This window comes from Schistocerca serialis, chromosome 1 (assembly GCF_023864345.2).
Source record: "Schistocerca serialis cubense isolate TAMUIC-IGC-003099 chromosome 1, iqSchSeri2.2, whole genome shotgun sequence".
Lineage (NCBI taxonomy): Eukaryota > Metazoa > Arthropoda > Insecta > Orthoptera > Acrididae > Schistocerca > Schistocerca serialis.
The window spans coordinates 285,573,555-285,590,412 of NC_064638.1; the positions used below are offsets into that span (position 1 = coordinate 285,573,555).

The 16,858-nt window shown below is 43.4% G+C and overlaps 1 protein-coding gene across 2 annotated transcripts in view; it reads left to right on the forward strand.

Annotated features, from left to right (window-relative positions):
- The first annotated feature begins 7,589 nt into the window (after positions 1–7,589).
- LOC126468286 (cytoplasmic dynein 2 intermediate chain 1) overlaps positions 7,590–16,858 on the forward strand; it is a 185,851-nt gene continuing 176,582 nt past the window's right edge. The window contains exons 1-4 of one of the 2 annotated variants that reach the window (XM_050096537.1): positions 7,590–7,703; positions 15,347–15,436; positions 15,534–15,566; positions 15,684–16,158. In XM_050096537.1, coding sequence (XP_049952494.1) covers positions 15,422–15,436; positions 15,534–15,566; positions 15,684–16,158 — 523 coding nt within the window. In that variant the 5' untranslated portion in view covers positions 7,590–7,703; positions 15,347–15,421. Of the gene's footprint in view, positions 7,704–15,167; positions 15,216–15,346; positions 15,437–15,533; positions 15,567–15,683; positions 16,159–16,858 lie in introns of those variants that run through there. The other variant, XM_050096538.1, reaches the window with a different exon arrangement.

The following is a 16,858-nucleotide window of genomic DNA, read 5'->3' on the forward strand; positions in this document are numbered from 1 at the left end:
CAAATACTTTTAGAAAAGACTTCCTGACACTTAAATCCACACTCGATGTTAATAAATTTCTCTTCTTCAGAAACGCTTTTCTTGCCATTGCTAGTCTACATTTTATATCTTCCCTACTTCGACAATCATCACTTATTTTGCTCCCAAAATAGTAGAACTCATCTACTACTTTGAGATTCTCATTTCCTAATCTAATTCCCTCAGTATCACCTGATTTAATTAGACTACATTCCATTATCCTCGTTTTGCTTTTGTTGATGTTCATCTTATATCCGCCTTCCAAAACATTGTCCATTCCGTTCAACTGCTCTCCCAGATCCTTTGCTGTCTCTGACAGAATTACAATGTTATCAGCAAACCTCAAAGTTTTTACTTCTTCTCCATAGATATTACTTCCTACTCCAAATTTTTCTTTTGTGTCCTTTACTGCTTGCTCAATATACATATTGAATAACTTCGGGGAGAGACTACAACCCTGTCTCACTCCCTTCCCAATCGCTGCTTCCCTTTCATGCCCCTCGTTTCTTACAACTGCCATCTGGTTCTTGTACAAATTTTAAATAGCCTTTCGCTCCCTGTATTTAACCCCTGCCACCTTGAGAATTTGAAATTCCGATTAAAATACTACCGAAATTACAAGCATGAAACTGTTGCGGAAAGGAAGCGATTCTGTATTTTAAATGGCGCAGAAACCATCCACAGACATTGGAGACTGTAGATGTACGGCATAGTCTGACAGCGGCCAAGAAACATGATGAGCGAGGTTTGTTGGACAAGCAGTCTGGAAGGGACTGGGCAATGGATGCTCGTTTCCTGTGGTACAAGAGCCTGCTTAATGACTGTGAAATCCACGAAGAAGATGCAGATGAAGAAACAGTACTCGCAGGTGAGCAGTGTGATTGTTTGGAAGATGAATTGACATTGATAATATAATAACTATATTGTATTATAAAACATGTTGTCCCCGATAAAACCTGCCTTGTGGTCTCAATAGTGTATTCCTTGGCCGGCTGGAGTGGCCGTGCGGCTCTAGGCGCTACAGTCTGGAGCCGAGCGTCCGCTGCGGTCGCAGGTTCGAATCCTGCCTCGGGCATGGATGTTTGTGATGTCCTTAGGTTAGTTAGGTTTAATTAGTTCTAAGTTCTAGGCGACTGATGACCTCAGAAGTTAAGTCGCATAGTACTCAGAGCCATTTGAACCGGCCATTTGTATTCCTTGCTGGACTACTCCAGGGCGTTGTTTTCCGAGCGTCGAATAAGTGCTTCCCGGGAGTTGTCGGATTTTGATTCAGTTGCGTATTTCACCGGACGATATAAAAACTTATGTCGCGTTGTGCTGAATATTATGATATGTCAGCATGTATTACCCCCGTATCTCCCCCCTGCAGGTTAAACACGCGAATACAGCAAAAGTGGATTTATCGGGTTTTGTTCCGGCACTCCTCAAATGTCGTAACGCCTCATAGCCCACATCTCTTCTCGCGATTATCAGGCCATGGGCCGCTTAAAAAAGGCCTTGAAGGGTCGACTGTTCCTCTTGGACAAGAATATGCAGCAAGCAGTTAGAAACTTCTTCACACAGCAGGACACGGTGTTCTACTACGCCGGCATCTTCAACCTGGTGCGCCTGGTGTTCACGGCAGTTTTGCCTGATTCACATACCGGTTCTGGACTGCACGGCCTCCGAACGGAAACTTTTTGATCGCCCCTTTATAGGGTGTTTGAAAATTTCCGTTACAAACTTCTAGGACTTGTATAGGGGAGTGAGTACATAATAATTTGAATAGAAACCCATGTCCGGAAACGTACCGTTTTCCTTCTACGACGCTTTCATTTCAGATGTTTAACGCATCCACTTTTGATTAATTTAGAGAGATCCGCTTCAGTTATGCTAATGTTTATTTAAACCACGACCGATTTAGAGATTTTAATATCCCATCTACAGGTGTCATCCACTTCTGCTTGAGGAACTGAATTAGGCTTGACGCATTACAATTATTATGTAACAGTTCGAAAGGGAACATCCATTTATTACTTAACCTCATTTGTTTGTATTAAGACTGAAACAACACATGTTTACTGAGCCGTGCTGCGGCTCGCGTTGGTGTTGTTTGTAGGTTTCCGCCCTCTGTTGGAGGCCAGACGGTATCGTTTAGTTAGCATGGTTGCGCTTGTTTGTCTTCTGCTCGTGTTAACTGGCGTCACTCGGTTTCGCAAGCGTTGCCTGTCCGCTAGTGGCAGCAGCGGCGGTTATCGATATGTAGTAACTGTTGCCCTATCTTTGGGGCGACGTTGTCGGTTTTCCGTGTCGTGTGAGTGTAGCAGTTCGGTTGGGGACTCAGGGGAAGCCAGGTCCGCGCAGTGCCAGAACACGACGGGACCGCTGGCGGCACGCATGGACTGCCGCATGGAAGGGCTGTGGTCACGAGGGTGCACGACCTCGTCGTAAACCGGGTCCAGCAAGCCTTAAGATGAGTGCATTTCAGTCCAAGTAGAGAAACCTCCACCATTGTGATACATCGCGATTCTACAGTGACTTTGGTTCGTGTTGCTGCTCGTAGTGTCGCCGAGGCGAAGAGCAGCGAGTGGAGTGCTTGGGGAAGGCGGATCTGAATAGCTTTCCTCGACTTCTTTTTACTACACTCCTGGAAATTGAATAAGAACACCGTGAATTCATTGTCCCAGGAAGGGGAAACTTTATTGACACATTCCTGGGGTCAGATACATCACACGATCACACTGACAGAACCACAGGCACATAGACACAGGCAACAGAGCATGCACAATGTCGGCACTAGTACAGTGTATATCCACCTTTCGCAGCAATGCAGGCTGCTATTTTCCCATGGAGACGATCGTAGAGATGCTGGATGTAGTCCTGTGGAACGGCTTGCCATGCCATTTCCACCTGGCGCCTCAGTTGGACCAGCGTTCGTGCTGGACGTGCAGACCGCGTGAGACGACGCTTCATCCAGTCCCAAACATGCTCAATGGGGGACAGATCCGGAGATCTTGCTGGCCAGGCTAGTTGACTTACACCTTCTAGAGGACGTTGGGTGGCACGGGATACATGCGGACGTGCATTGTCCTGTTGGAACAGCAAGTTCCCTTGCCGGTCTATGAATGGTAGAACGATGGGTTCGATGACGGTTTGGATGTACCGTGCACTATTCAGTGTCCCCTCGACGATCACCAGTGGTGTACGACCAGTGTAGGAGATCGCTCCCCACACCATGATGCCGGGTGTTGGCCCTGTGTGTCTCGGTCGTATGCAGTCCTGATTGTGGCGCTCACCTGCACGGCGCCAAACAAGCATACGACCATCATTGGCACCAAGGCAGAAGCGACTCTCATCGCTGAAGACGACACGTCTCCATTCGTCCCTCCATTCACGCCTGTCGCGACACAACTGGATGCGGGCTGCACGGTGTTGGGGCGTGAGCGGAATACGGCCTAACGGTGTGCGGGACCGTAGCCCAGCTTCATGGAGACGGTTGCGAATGGTCCTCGCCGATACCCCAGGAGCAACAGTGTCCCTAATTTGCTGGGAAGTGGCGGTGCGGTCCCCTACGGCACTGCGTAGGATCCTACGGTCTTGGCGTGCATCCGTGCGTCGCTGCGGTCCGGTCCCAGGTCGACGGGCACGTGCACCTTCCGCCGACCACTGGCGACAACATCGATGTACTGTGGAGACCTCACGCCCCACGTGTTGAGCAATTCGGCGGTTCGTCCACCCGGCCTCCCGCATGCCCACTATACGCCCTCGCTCAAAGTCCGTCAACTGCACATACGGTTCACGTCCACGCTGTCGCGGCATGCTACCAGTGTTAAAGACTGCGATGGAGCTCCGTATGCCACGGCAAACTGGCTGACACTGACGGCGGCGGTGCACAAATGCTGCGCAGCTAGCGCCATTCGACGGCCAACACCGCGGTTCCTGGTGTGTCCGCTGTGCCGTGCGTGTGATCATTGCTTGTACAGCCCTCTCGCAGTGTCCGGAGCAAGTATGGTGGGTCTGACACACCGGTGTCAATGTGTTCTTTTTTCCATTTCCAGGAGTATATTTACTGCGTTCAACTTGTTACAATTTGTTAAGTTAAACCAACGGTATTTTTCCTGCCTGGTGACATCTAGCGCCCCAGTTACCTGCCCTGGGAGTTAGTTTATGTAACGGTAGTGTACACGTTTCCTCGCCTTGCCGCTGCTGTCCGGTATGGCGTCTAGTTTTGACATCTTTCTTGATTGTAGGCCGGTTGGTGATTCTTCTACTCTCGTGGTAGTGATTCCTTTCTCGTTCTGGGCGTTCTAAACACAGTATTCTGGGGACTTAGAGCAGACCGCCGGTTCCGGCTTTGGCGTATTATTCCATCGTTGCATTTGGTTTATCGGACGTCAGGTAGCGTCAGCACGATTATCATTAGCCATTCGTTAGTCTGAGTTACCATCTTATGAAGTGAATGCAACTCTTGGCTGCCTATCTCATCGCTCGCGGAAGTGTTTGTTGCCGGACCTTCTCACAGGTCGATTCCTGGAGCACCGTCTGTAGCCCCTTGGTTCTTGTAAGATATGTGTGTTCTAAAAGGAGGTCTGATGGCCAGTAGTTCAGTGTAACGCTCCTTTAGTCCTTTTGTTTTATTATTGTATTATTTATTAAAATACCTTGTAATGCCTGCATTGAAGGTTTATATGTCTAGTTAATAGTTCTGGTCGCCCTCTGGAATAAGTCTAGCAGTGTAGTGTTAGTGGATGTTAAGGGTTGTGTACAAAGTTTACCATCATCTTATTTCATCCGTTTGGTGATCAGTTGCTTGTTTTTTTAAATTAACCTTTGATACTGTATTTGCTGTTCGACAGCAGGTTTTTAAATTTTTTATATTATTGCCGTTCCTGGCGTGTAAGGCCTTCAGCCGTGATTGTGGTCAATTGCCTTAAAATTCTAATTTGATGTTTGTATTTTAGCAGTTAGCCTTAAAACCTTATTTACAGCCAGTCCTGGCGTCTGATGTCTTCTGCTGTGTTTGTGGCTACTTGCCTTTAATATTTCAATGCCTGTAATTTGTAAGTTGCAGCGAGTTTTAAACAATTCTTAATTTATTGCCATTCCTGGCGTGTAAGGCCTTCTGCCCAGATCACAGTGGCTTGCTTTTAAAACATTATCTGTATTTAATGGTGATTTTCTAAATTCTAACTCACTGAAAACACTATTATTTACACAGTTTTTTATTCCTTCACTAATAACTTGTGGTATTTTTATTTATTGTTAAGTCTGTAATTGCTGGTTTAAAATAAATTGTGTGTAACTGTAAAAGGCAACCAATGTTGTTGTTGTGGTCTTCAGTCCTGAGACTGGTTTGATGCAGCTCTCCATGCTACTCTATCCTGTGCAAGCTTCTTCATCTCCCAGTAACTACTGCAACCTACATCCTTCTGAATCTGCTTAGTGTATTCATCTCTTGGTCTCCCTCTACGATTTTTACCCTCCACGCTGCCCTCCAATGCGAAATTTGTGATCCCTTGATGCCTCAAAACATGTCCTACCAACCGATCCCTTCTTATAGTCAAGTTGTGCCACAAACTTCCCTTCTCCCCAATCCTATTCAATACCTCCTCATTAGTTACGTGATCTACCCACCTTATCTTCAGCATTCTTCTGTAGCACCACATTTCGAAAGCTTCTATTCTCTTCTTGTCCATACTAGTTATCGTCCATGTTTCACTTCCATACATGGCTACACTCCATACAAATATTTTCAAAGGCAACCAATAGTAACTGATTATGGCCCCGTCCACAATCGTAACCGAATCCTGCCTTCCCTTGACTACCAGGTTTCATTTACACTATTCCAAAACAAAAAAAGAACCCAAAATACTGTATGTACAGAACGGTTCTGATGCATTACATCAGTGGGTCGATGTGGCAACCCCCAACGTTGCTACAGGCATTGTACCTACGAAGCATGTTGTGGTACACACTCTTCATCCCACCTGGTGTCTCTTCAATTCCTATTGTAGCGGCCAGAACTTCCTCTGTCTCTACACGAGTCTGGCAAATTAAACTTTGCATGCGACCCCACAAGAAGGAGTTCGTAGGAGTAATACACGTAGCACACGTCATCCTGTTAACCCTATTGCATACCAGGAAAAGCAGCTCTGAAACTTTTCTCTTTTTTCCAGCACACGTGGCGGCGTTACACATTTGAAATCAAACCGTCGCAGAACGAAACGGTACCTTTCCAGACATGGGTTTCTATTCAAAATCCCCTATACAGGACCTAGAAGTTTTAAAGGGAATTTCTGAACACCTTGTATATCTCCTTATTTATCCTTTTACTTATTCATCGCACTTTCGTCAGTAGTTTTGTGACGTTACAAGGGATACTATAATAGTATAACTAATTTGCTGGATGTGGTAATGTGTACTGTGGAAGAACAGTTGGGGTGTAGCAAGCACAAGTCAATATATTTATGGAGCCACATTCTTAATAAAGAGAGGAGGCAGCATATAACCGTTTGACATTGAATTACTTAGTTACATAATTGCCTATGTCTCAGTGCATAACATGGTACATATGTTAATAATGTAAGGTGTGCTTGTTTCGCTAATCATTGGATTTGCTGGGTATCTGATCACAAAAATAGGAGTACTCCATATAAGAACTCTTCAAAATAGTTCAAAACTCAAATTTAAAGCATAGTAGCAGGGATAATATTCTGGACATTAAAGAACATGTTTTATACAAAAATTAAGTTGTAAGGATGTTTGAGAACCTCTGCATAATAAGTTATTGTCTTTTATTGTGAAGGTACTGTTCAGTTTTCGATCTATGTAGAGCAAAATGAGTATTTCGTATGCCACACCTTTTAGGCAAAGACGTGATTAAACAAAAGAAAAGGGGTGAAACTGCCAAAAAGTGGAGTACCCTTAAATATGTAAATAATCTGATGATTGTCTACAAAATAATATAAGGTATTTAGTTTTGCGTATTTTAAGATTGTAATGCATGATGGTCATGTTTGGAAATAATATATTTGACTATTGTAGTGTCACGTAACCGGACACGGGACAGAGGATAGGGGACAAAGGTCGGGGTCTTTTGATCGTGGTCCGTCGGTGCGGTGTGGCGGCACGGTAGCTCAGCGTGTTCGGTCAGAGAGTTACGTGCCCTCTGTAATAAAAAGAACTGAGTTAATCGGTCAATAACGAACTTACACAGTTGTCTTACGACGTCCGCCCCGAGCAGATGCAACGATCAAAAGCGAACAAGATGAGATTAAAAAAAAGATTTTAAAAAACGCGATACCCAAACCCTTCCAACGAACTGCCATTGGGTACAGTGTGATTCGTCACTACAAATTACTCGTTTCCATCGTTGTCACAAGACAGCCAGAGAAGAATTACTAATTGCAGAAATGCTCTCCAGACCGCGCATTGAAGCAAAAGGAGAGAGAAAGCCGTTTGACGCCAAGCACGTGGCGCGGCCTTGAGGATACAAACGCAGTCAGTAATGGATGCGGGTGCCGTCGCCAGGTAACCGACGACAGCAGCTGTCTCTGACCGATGGCGGAGGAAGCAGTGGCAGCTGGTAGCCAGGTGCACAATAGGGAACTGCGCCAGTGAACACGGAAACAGCGTAGACTACGGACGAGGGATAGCGCGCAGCGTGGGTGATCTTTTCTGGCTTACCAGGATAGCCGGGTGTCAAGGTACGTCTGCAGTGTACAGTATTTCCGTCAGTCGTAACACAAAACAATAAAACAGAATATACAAACGGAGTACGTTTGTTTGTCTTCAAAGCAGTCTCCAACGCCTACAATGCAGTTTTGACAACATTTATAGTGTTACAGGAGAAATCTAAGGCTCATTTAGGAATCAACTTAGTCTTTGGACTCACACGTCTTTTGAAGCTGGTGGAACAAATGGCAGATAGATGTGTTCTATGGCTAAGTTCGTTGCCTCCCTACAGGCACGGATCCAAGGAGCATAGAGTGGAAGAGCGGTGGGGAAGGGGGGTTGGGGCTGTTCGAGCACTTGCGCGGAATGAAACTTCTGTGAAGAGACGTTTCTGCAGAGCCTGGGACTCTTGCTGGTATAAGCGACTCTTCACAGATAGTATACAGGCACCAGGTTGTGATGACTGACCTATCTGATCGAGAGGTCTAGGTTAGATTGAACGTTGCTGTCATCTATGTGGCGGAGCCAACGAATGTGAAAGAAAAAAAGACCTGGTTATGGTGACAGACTGATCTGTAGCTTAGCCTGAAATCTAGGTTAGGCTGGAATGCGATAGTTTGGTTGTGAGTTGGCGAGTCAACGAATATGGAAGCGAAAAGGTACCTAAAGTGTATTCAATACCGGATAAATGTTAGCACATTCCATCTCTACATGTGTGTCTCTGCGCACAACTGTCACTCGATCAAGGGGGGTTAATGCTGGGGAGCCGGGGATCTGGGTCGTGGAGGAGATGGGGGGGGGGGGGAGGGGGGAGAGGGCATCTATGACCCTCCGTACATCCTTTGTTGATATAAACTACTTTCATTTAATATGCCGCATGTCCATAGGAACTGTATCTGCCGCGCGGAATTAGCCGACAGCCGGCACAGTAGCTCAGCGTGTTCGGTCAGAGGGCTGCGTGCTCTCTATAATAGAAAAACGGAGTCAAAGAATCAACGATCAACTTGCACGGATGTCTTGCGACGTCCGCACAGACCAAACGCAACGAAATATATCGAACAAAATGGAAGGGAAAAAAAAGCGGTCTAAGGCGCTGCAGTCATGGACTGTGCGGCAGGTCCCGGCGGATGTTCGAGTCCTCCCTCGGGCATGGTTGTGTGTGTTTGTCCTTAGGATAATTTAGATTAAGTAGTGTGTAAGCTTAGGGCCTGATGACCTTAGCAGTGAAGTCCCATAAGATTTCACACACATTTGAACATTTTTTGAACTGTATCTCCCCCCCCCCCCCCCCCTCCATCCCCCACCCTTTATACACAAACACACAGATGGTAAGTATAAACAGCATCGCCCATAGTTTTAAGGTGCACAGCTGCCTAGGATTTAATTATTAACAACAGTGACAGTGAAATATGTAAAATGTTTTAATTTAACAATTAGCAATTATTTAAATTGTGCTTATACATCGTCTTAGCACAACTCCCTAGAAATCTCAATTCAGAAAAATCAGACAAATCATTTTACTTTGAAAATTTTAGAAGTACATGTGTCATGCAACGATTTAACTATAATAGCCGCAAACTCTCACAACTTTTCACCTTCATAATTTACGCAATATAAAATGTTAACCACCATCAGCCGGCCGAAGTGGCCGTGCGGTTAAAGGCGCTGCAGTCTGGAACCGCAAGGCCGCTACGGTCGCAGGTTCGAATCCTGCCTCGGGCATGGATGTTTGTGATGTCCTTAGGTTAGTTAGGTTTAACTAGTTCTAAGTTCTAGGGGACTAATGACCTCAGCAGTTGAGTCCCATAGTGCTCAGAGCCATTTGAACCATTTTAACCACCATCATCAGCCTTTCGCTTAGCAGTACAGTCGGCGAAAAGTAACTTCATAATCCAAATCGTGAGCAGTTATTTCACGCTTAAACAACAGCGTCATTATCCAAGATACTGGGTGCCACAATTTTTGTGGTATTAAAGTCGCAGAAACCTGCTCAGTTATGTAACGGTGGCCTCTCAGAAAACTGACGTACTGTACGTATTTCGAGAACCAGTCTCGTTGCATCTCCTGCCAGTGTCGTTGCACTGTAAACAAAACTTCAGCTAGTGTTTAGCCATGTTGTTGTTGTGGTCTTCAGTCCTGAGACTGGTTTGATGCAGCTCTCCATGCTACTGTATCCTGTGCAAGCTCCTTCATCTCCCAGTACTTACTGCAACCTACATCCTTCTGAATCTGCTTGGTGTATTCATCTCTTGGTCTCCCTCTACGATTTTTACACTCCACGCTGCCCTCCAATACTAAATTGGTGATCCCTTGATGCCTCGGAACGTGTTTCACTTTTTCCTGCCTTGCTTCTTAATCACATGATTTTATAATATTCCTTGCTTCCTTATTCACTACCCTCTGTCCCTTCTTGCGATCTGAAAACATCGCGGAGGCATATGATACAATTCCAGCAGCCAATGGCTCATCAGTTACTGAAGTATGCATTTTTCTTGACAGAAGAAAAACAAAACAAAACAAAACTATACAGATATAAATAACAGAAAAGTATAATGTACTAATGAAGAAAGCTCGCGCGTTGAAATGGGGAAAAACGAAACACCTACCCAAAGGCAATAAAATTTAGTACACAGTAAGGCAAAATTTATCGTATGGGCAATACTACCACTGCTCATATGCGCCGTTCCGATGTGAGCATATGGCCGGGCTACTTTTCCGCTCCCCACCTCAAATTTCCCACGGTGCTAGCGAACACAACGCCGTGCGACCTGGCGCAGGCGCGTGTCGCGTCCCAGTTGCGTCGCGTCGCAATTTGCGCTGCCCCATTTGAACCTGTGAAGTTACAAAAACGCGCTATACGCGTCTCAATTTGCGCCTAGCCTTAGGCTGGAATTGTATCATATGCCTCCGCGATGTTTTCAGATCGTAAGAAGGGACAGAGGGTAGTGAATAAGGAAGCAAAGAATATTTTAAAATCATGTGATTAAGAATCAAGGTAGGAAAGTAAAACGAGATTATCTTCTCGCTGCCTAGTATGCTGGCGTATCTGTACGATCTGCTACAAAAATTTAGAAAGGGATAATCTCCACAGTTGTGATCTCTTTGTGCTCCTGGTATAAAGCGTCCAAGATTGAAGTATAGAAGTATCACTGTGATTACTTGGATACGGATGTAATAATGTAATACGACACACTGTACTACATGCATGTGAACATCACATTTCCACTGCAAGCTACAAACAGTCGAAAAGCAGTCACAAATAACGATGTTTTAATTGGTTCGCCGTGATGAGAAAATGCATTTCAATTGTTGCATGCACATTATCAGCATTAATAAACTAATTATACAACAGGCTACACAAATGAAGAAAATGGTCGGTATTATTGCGAAAGTAGGAATATCCTAAAAGAATGTTACGATTAGATATATTTAATTTGTTGAAATGTACTGCCGACAAAGGCAGATCTACTTTCATGACAATGTTTTTCGAACTCCAACTCACAAGGCACACATGGCTAGCTTGTGCATTCCTGTCGCGCGCAGTATCCTCCGCTGCTGACAATACACTGACCGTTGTCTTGTGCGACAGATCAGTTTATTTTTCTCAGTAACAACTATTTTATTCGCGATCACACATTGTCAGTTTGGCAAGCCGTAGGTGAGTAACCAGTAACTGGCATGTGCCTATCATTCCGCCTGAAGGAACGCTCGTCATTATTTTAATACTGCTCAGATCAAGAGAAGGAATAAAATCCTTGGCCAAGTTTCCATTCCAGTCGCTCAGTGTTAAAAATACGATGGGTTACGTGGTTTCCACCGAAATTCCAACGGAATTGGCAATCTATTTTTTTGTGAGTTGTTAATCTTTTCTCATTCGAAGAAGCATCACAGTTTGTGAGTAACGGCCACATTTCTCTTGGTGAATAGTTTAATTGTACTTCCTTTGTCACAGTATAATTTGCCAAACTCATCTTACAGCAGCTATTGAGACAGAATTCCGAAACGGAGTGCCTCATTAAACAAGTAATTGGCAACCACAGAGCTCAGTAGCTTACGAAAAAGCACATAGTGTCGGTTTGCAGTAACATTAAAGAAGAAATTTCATATTTTAGGAAGCTCTTGTTTCGCTAGTTGTCGATAACTCTTAAAAAATTACAGTCACTGGAGTGAAATAAATAAAAAGGGAAGTATAAGTACTGATATATCGCCATAGGTAAGAAAGTTCCGTGTGTTTAAGAATTGATAAAACACTCTCCTCCTTGTGTGCTATCATTAGCCAAACTTTCGTTTCGATGTCTCGAGCGGTTTAGGAGATATGAGAGATGTTGCGAGTATTTCATTCTCGCGGGCGTGAGATCGGAAGTGAGCGCGCTACATGGGATCCATTTTCTCGAGATGGGAGGCAGATAGAGACCTCCTCCCAAATCTAAACAAAAATTCAGCATGTTAACTAAATTTCGTACGCAGCAACATATAGTGTAATACGCACCAAACGCAAAATCATAGCGACCCCTAATTTTGGTTGCAAACTTTTTGAGTTTTGCGTAGTGTCTTACTAAAATGTGTACATCACAATAAGAACGGTCATTAGCGAGTTGATGGGCACTTCGTCACGAAGCTGACATATAACGCTACAAGTAAGACAAAACTCATATATTTTCAGTGAATAGTTTCTGTAAAATTGTTTGAGGGAGATAACAGGCCAGGCGTAAATTGAGACGCGTATAGCGCGTGTGGCGCGACGCAGCGCAGCGCGCGTTTTTGTTACTTCACAGGTTCAAATGGGACCGCGCAAATTTGGACGCGACGCGACTGGGACGCGACACGCGCCAGCGCCAGGTCACGCGGCGTTGCGGTTGCGCCATTGTTTCTCGCGCAGCACGCCACACGAGCACTGAGTGATGGTTGAGGCGGGGAGTGGGAAGGTAGTCCTGCCATATGCTCACTTTGGCATGGCGCATATCAGCAGTGGAAGTATTGCCCATCCGAAAAATCAGCGTTACGGTATACTGAGTTTTATTGTCACTGAGTGGTGTTTCGTTTTTCGCCGTTTAAGCGCTCCATATCTTTTCGTTAGTTCATAATAGTTTTCAGTTACATATATCTGTATACTTATTTGTTTTGTTTTTTTCTTTTGTCAAGAACAGTGCACAGTTCAATAACTGGTGAGCCGTTAGCCACTGGAAGTATATCTTCTGCCTCCACAATGTTTCCAAATCGTAAGAAGGGACAGACGATTCATGATGAGGGTAGTGAATAAGAAAGTAAGGAATATCATAAAATCATGTGGTCTAGAAGCAAGGAGGGAAAGTTATGCTGACGTATCTCTACGATCTATTACAAAAAGTCGAAAAGGCGTAATTTCCACGACACTCAGCGTCTCTTGAAAGACATGATGAGCACTATTTGTTTGGGCTGACTCCAGCTACACAATGCAAAAACTGAATTGCCAAGTATCTGCTGAAACACCCGAAAAATGCACCTGACGACTTATAGGAGAGGCAACAGGGTGGTCAGAAACAGTCTGAAAAGCTTATAAGGGTGTTGCAGGGTAGTTTGTACTGAGAAATAAATGTTAAGAAAAAAGTTCGATAAATTGTGCCGTTTCCGAGATAATTAGCATTTAGGCAATCAGGCCGTTGCGCTCAAATTCAAGCGATGTTCCAGAGATGCTGTCGCCAAACGTGTGCTTCGTTTAGTTAAGGATACGCCAAAGTAGAGCAATTTCCAGTAACGTAACAATTGTTGGACCATCAACACGCAATAAGTTCTGATAATCTTTCTTTTCTCGTTCAACCACAGTTCTCTTAACAGGTGAATGATCTTTTAACCAATTTTTCATCCACCTTTTTTCTGCTTGCAACTAGCAAGGGCAATTATCACAGCAGGAACATCGTCATCGTCCGACATTCCGAACAACTATTATTGCATAATATTATTGGCAATACAATTGACAGTATTACTGAGCATTGTAGGGAGAACATCAGTAATACTGCAATTTATTCTTATGTAATATTATTGACCGTCTAGGGGGCGCTATATGGTATCACACGCGAGCTACGGATCGCTCACTATATCGCGTGCAATCGATCGCTCCATTCGACCCGCCACACATTAGCGATCTACCAAGGAATTTCACTCAATATTTCGAACGTCACGCTCCTTAAGGTCTATTACTCTACCGTAGCGGCTTTGTTTAGCAGCTGTGGCAGTTGTTCACTAACACTTGCAAAAATATATTTAAAGACACTGGAATTGACATTTATTAAAGTTGTTTTGAAACGCTTATCTTGGGAACTGTAGGCTTGGTTACACAATACATGTTTCGTTGGCGCCAAGTGTGTTGTGCTACACCTTCCTGGTCTGTATTTCGCAAAAACTGCACTTCTTAAAGTCGTCAATTCCTTTTTCATTTATTGGCCTATTGGTGTACTTCAACTATTTACGCAGTGGTTTGAAATCTAGATGTGTTTATAGAAATGTTATTAAATGCAGCGCTGCTGGTTTACAACTCTGGTAAGTTCTGTGAGGGGCCGGGTTATATGAAATGACAAGTGAATTAAGTACTGGCACAGCTGTAGAATAGGTATGCCACTTAATATTACTTCATTCTCTTTAGAAGTTAAAAACTGTAATAATGCGTCTTGTTGATACATAAGTAACTCAAAATCGCCAGATGGAGCCGTGTATATTGTGACTGTAGCTTTGGATTTGGCAGGAATTTTCATTTGTACCATACAGCTTCAGATTGCTAATTACTGCAAAATGTGTGGTTATTGCATTTGTATTTCTACTTCACATAACTGTTGGCCTTGGCTTCAACTTCACTTTTAAGAGTGAATTGTGATTATTGAATAACTGTAAATTCTAACATAAAAGTTCTTACTTTCCATGGGCATAGCGAAATAAAAAAAACGATAACCATGCATTTTGCATTTAAACAAACGAATCGTAGCCAGCCAGCCATATTGTCACACGTCGCATGCGATTCATGAAATTGTATATGAATATCAAGGGGTCAGCGATCGATCGCTGCAATTTGCCTACATACATGTGATCTGTGGACAGATCGCACGACCTGCTAGGATTTGTCGCTCGTGTGAGGTAATAGCACACTTGGTGTCAATAAAAAATGCAATGTATTGCGTAATGTAGCCTACAGAATATCAGCATTGTAACTTGGAAGTTTCGCGGGAAACAATGATTCAAAAATTTATGCTCTGTCAAAAATTACTCGAGTGCTACCAGCTGCATCCTTGGTACAAGTAAGTATGGGCTATAGGTATTACAAATTTTAGGCAGCGTTTAAATGCTTAGGAAGCTCATATAGTCTTAACTTTCCGCCGCTCTGGCGACATGAATGCAAACGGGAAGACACGTGCCCTGCTTTTGTGCTATTGGTCGGTCCCTTGTCACGTTACAATGCTGTGGCGCGCAACTGGCCTTCAGTTTCTTGCTGCGCGAAAGACAGCGCAGCGGAGAAAGTGCGGTAGTTCTAATGCAATGTCAAGACGAGTATTGTATCGCAATTAGATGATAGCAAAGTCAGTATCTGTAGATTATTTTAGTTGTAATTCTGCTTCTCACGAGTAGAAATCCATTAGAGGCATCAGGCTACTTCATAATTCCTCCTTGGTCTGTTTGATCAATAAACAGCGCTCTTCGTTTGTTTCAGCATATTTCCACTCAAAAGTGTCGCACATGGTGCTTGTTCAGAAGCAGTATTGGAGGGTGAACATAATCGCGAAGAATGCCTCCAGATAGGGTAAGAAACAGAAATTGAAGACTATATGAGCGTACAGCAATTATCTAATCCGTTTTCTATGTTTGTGTGGAATATACTGTCTTCTTTTTATCTTTAGGGGTCCACAAGAAAACCAGCACCCCCAGACAAAGTATGTGATACACCAGAAGTTAACATGAGTATGATTTCTTGTTGCTTTTATCGCCATAGGCGCGTAACTTTCTTAAGTGTGAAACATGTGTGAAAAATGTTCCTTTTGATTTTCTAGGATGGCACAAAGAAAACGACACCAGGTAAAAGTCACAACTCTAGACAAGAAGGTACTAAAGGCAAAAGAACAGCAGATGATAAAGACAAGCGCAAAGAAGATCAAAAAGCGACTGTCGAACGTACACCGAAAAGTAGAGACTCGTCATCACTGCGCACGAATGACAGCCGATCACAACAGAAGACGTTACGAAGGGGAGATGATGTGCCAGTAAAAAAGCGAGAGATTGATAAATCCGATAGAATATCGTTAGATAAACGAGATAATAGGAATACAACAGATGCGTTGAAACAGAAGTCTTCAAGAAATGTAAGTAATGATGTAAACAAACTGAAGGAAACATTAATGAAGAGAAGAAACGCTGGACAGTCTGCTGAAAAATCTACAACACCACGCCGCCCACCAGACGTATCATCTCGAGAGCTACGTACGTCTACTCACAGCCTCTCAAGAAAAACGACAAATTCTCTAAAACGTGAGTGTCAAATTTCAATCAGAGATCGCACTGGCGGAGTGACACTTGCTATAATTTTATGAGCCGGTAATATATAAGTATGTACTGATTCTGACAATTCGCATATATGCTAATTTAAACCAGTAGATATCATTGTTACAAACCGTTTACATTTTTACTGAAAATAAGCAAGTTCTTAGTTATGACAGCTGCCAAGTAACCCATAGATTTTTCCGCTTTATGTCGTATTATTTAGTATATGTCAGTTGTTTCGTTTCTTTTCTTTCCTTTAATTATTAATCCTGCTGTGAGACTACTTTTCAAAATTATGCACAAGAATTTTGCTAATAAACAGCAAATAGAGTTTGATGGTGAATTGAACAACATTACATTAGTCAGTCGTTAGAAGAGTACTGCATAGTGAAATCACCCATCTAATGTTGGGCACAGAACATTTGTCCTTCATTTATTTATTTATATTTTTATTCATTTATTTATCTCTTGTTCTGGTGATCCATGTTGTGACACTATCACAGGATATGGAACGTGTCAATTTTACAAGCTTTTGGCCAGAATTTATGGTAATACATAAAACAAAACAAAAACAGTAACTTAGGTCCCACTACAAAAAAATACATTTTAGAGATAGATAGAGATTACAAAACAAAAAACAGTAAACAGTAACTTAGGTCCCACTACAAAAATACATTTTAGAGATAGA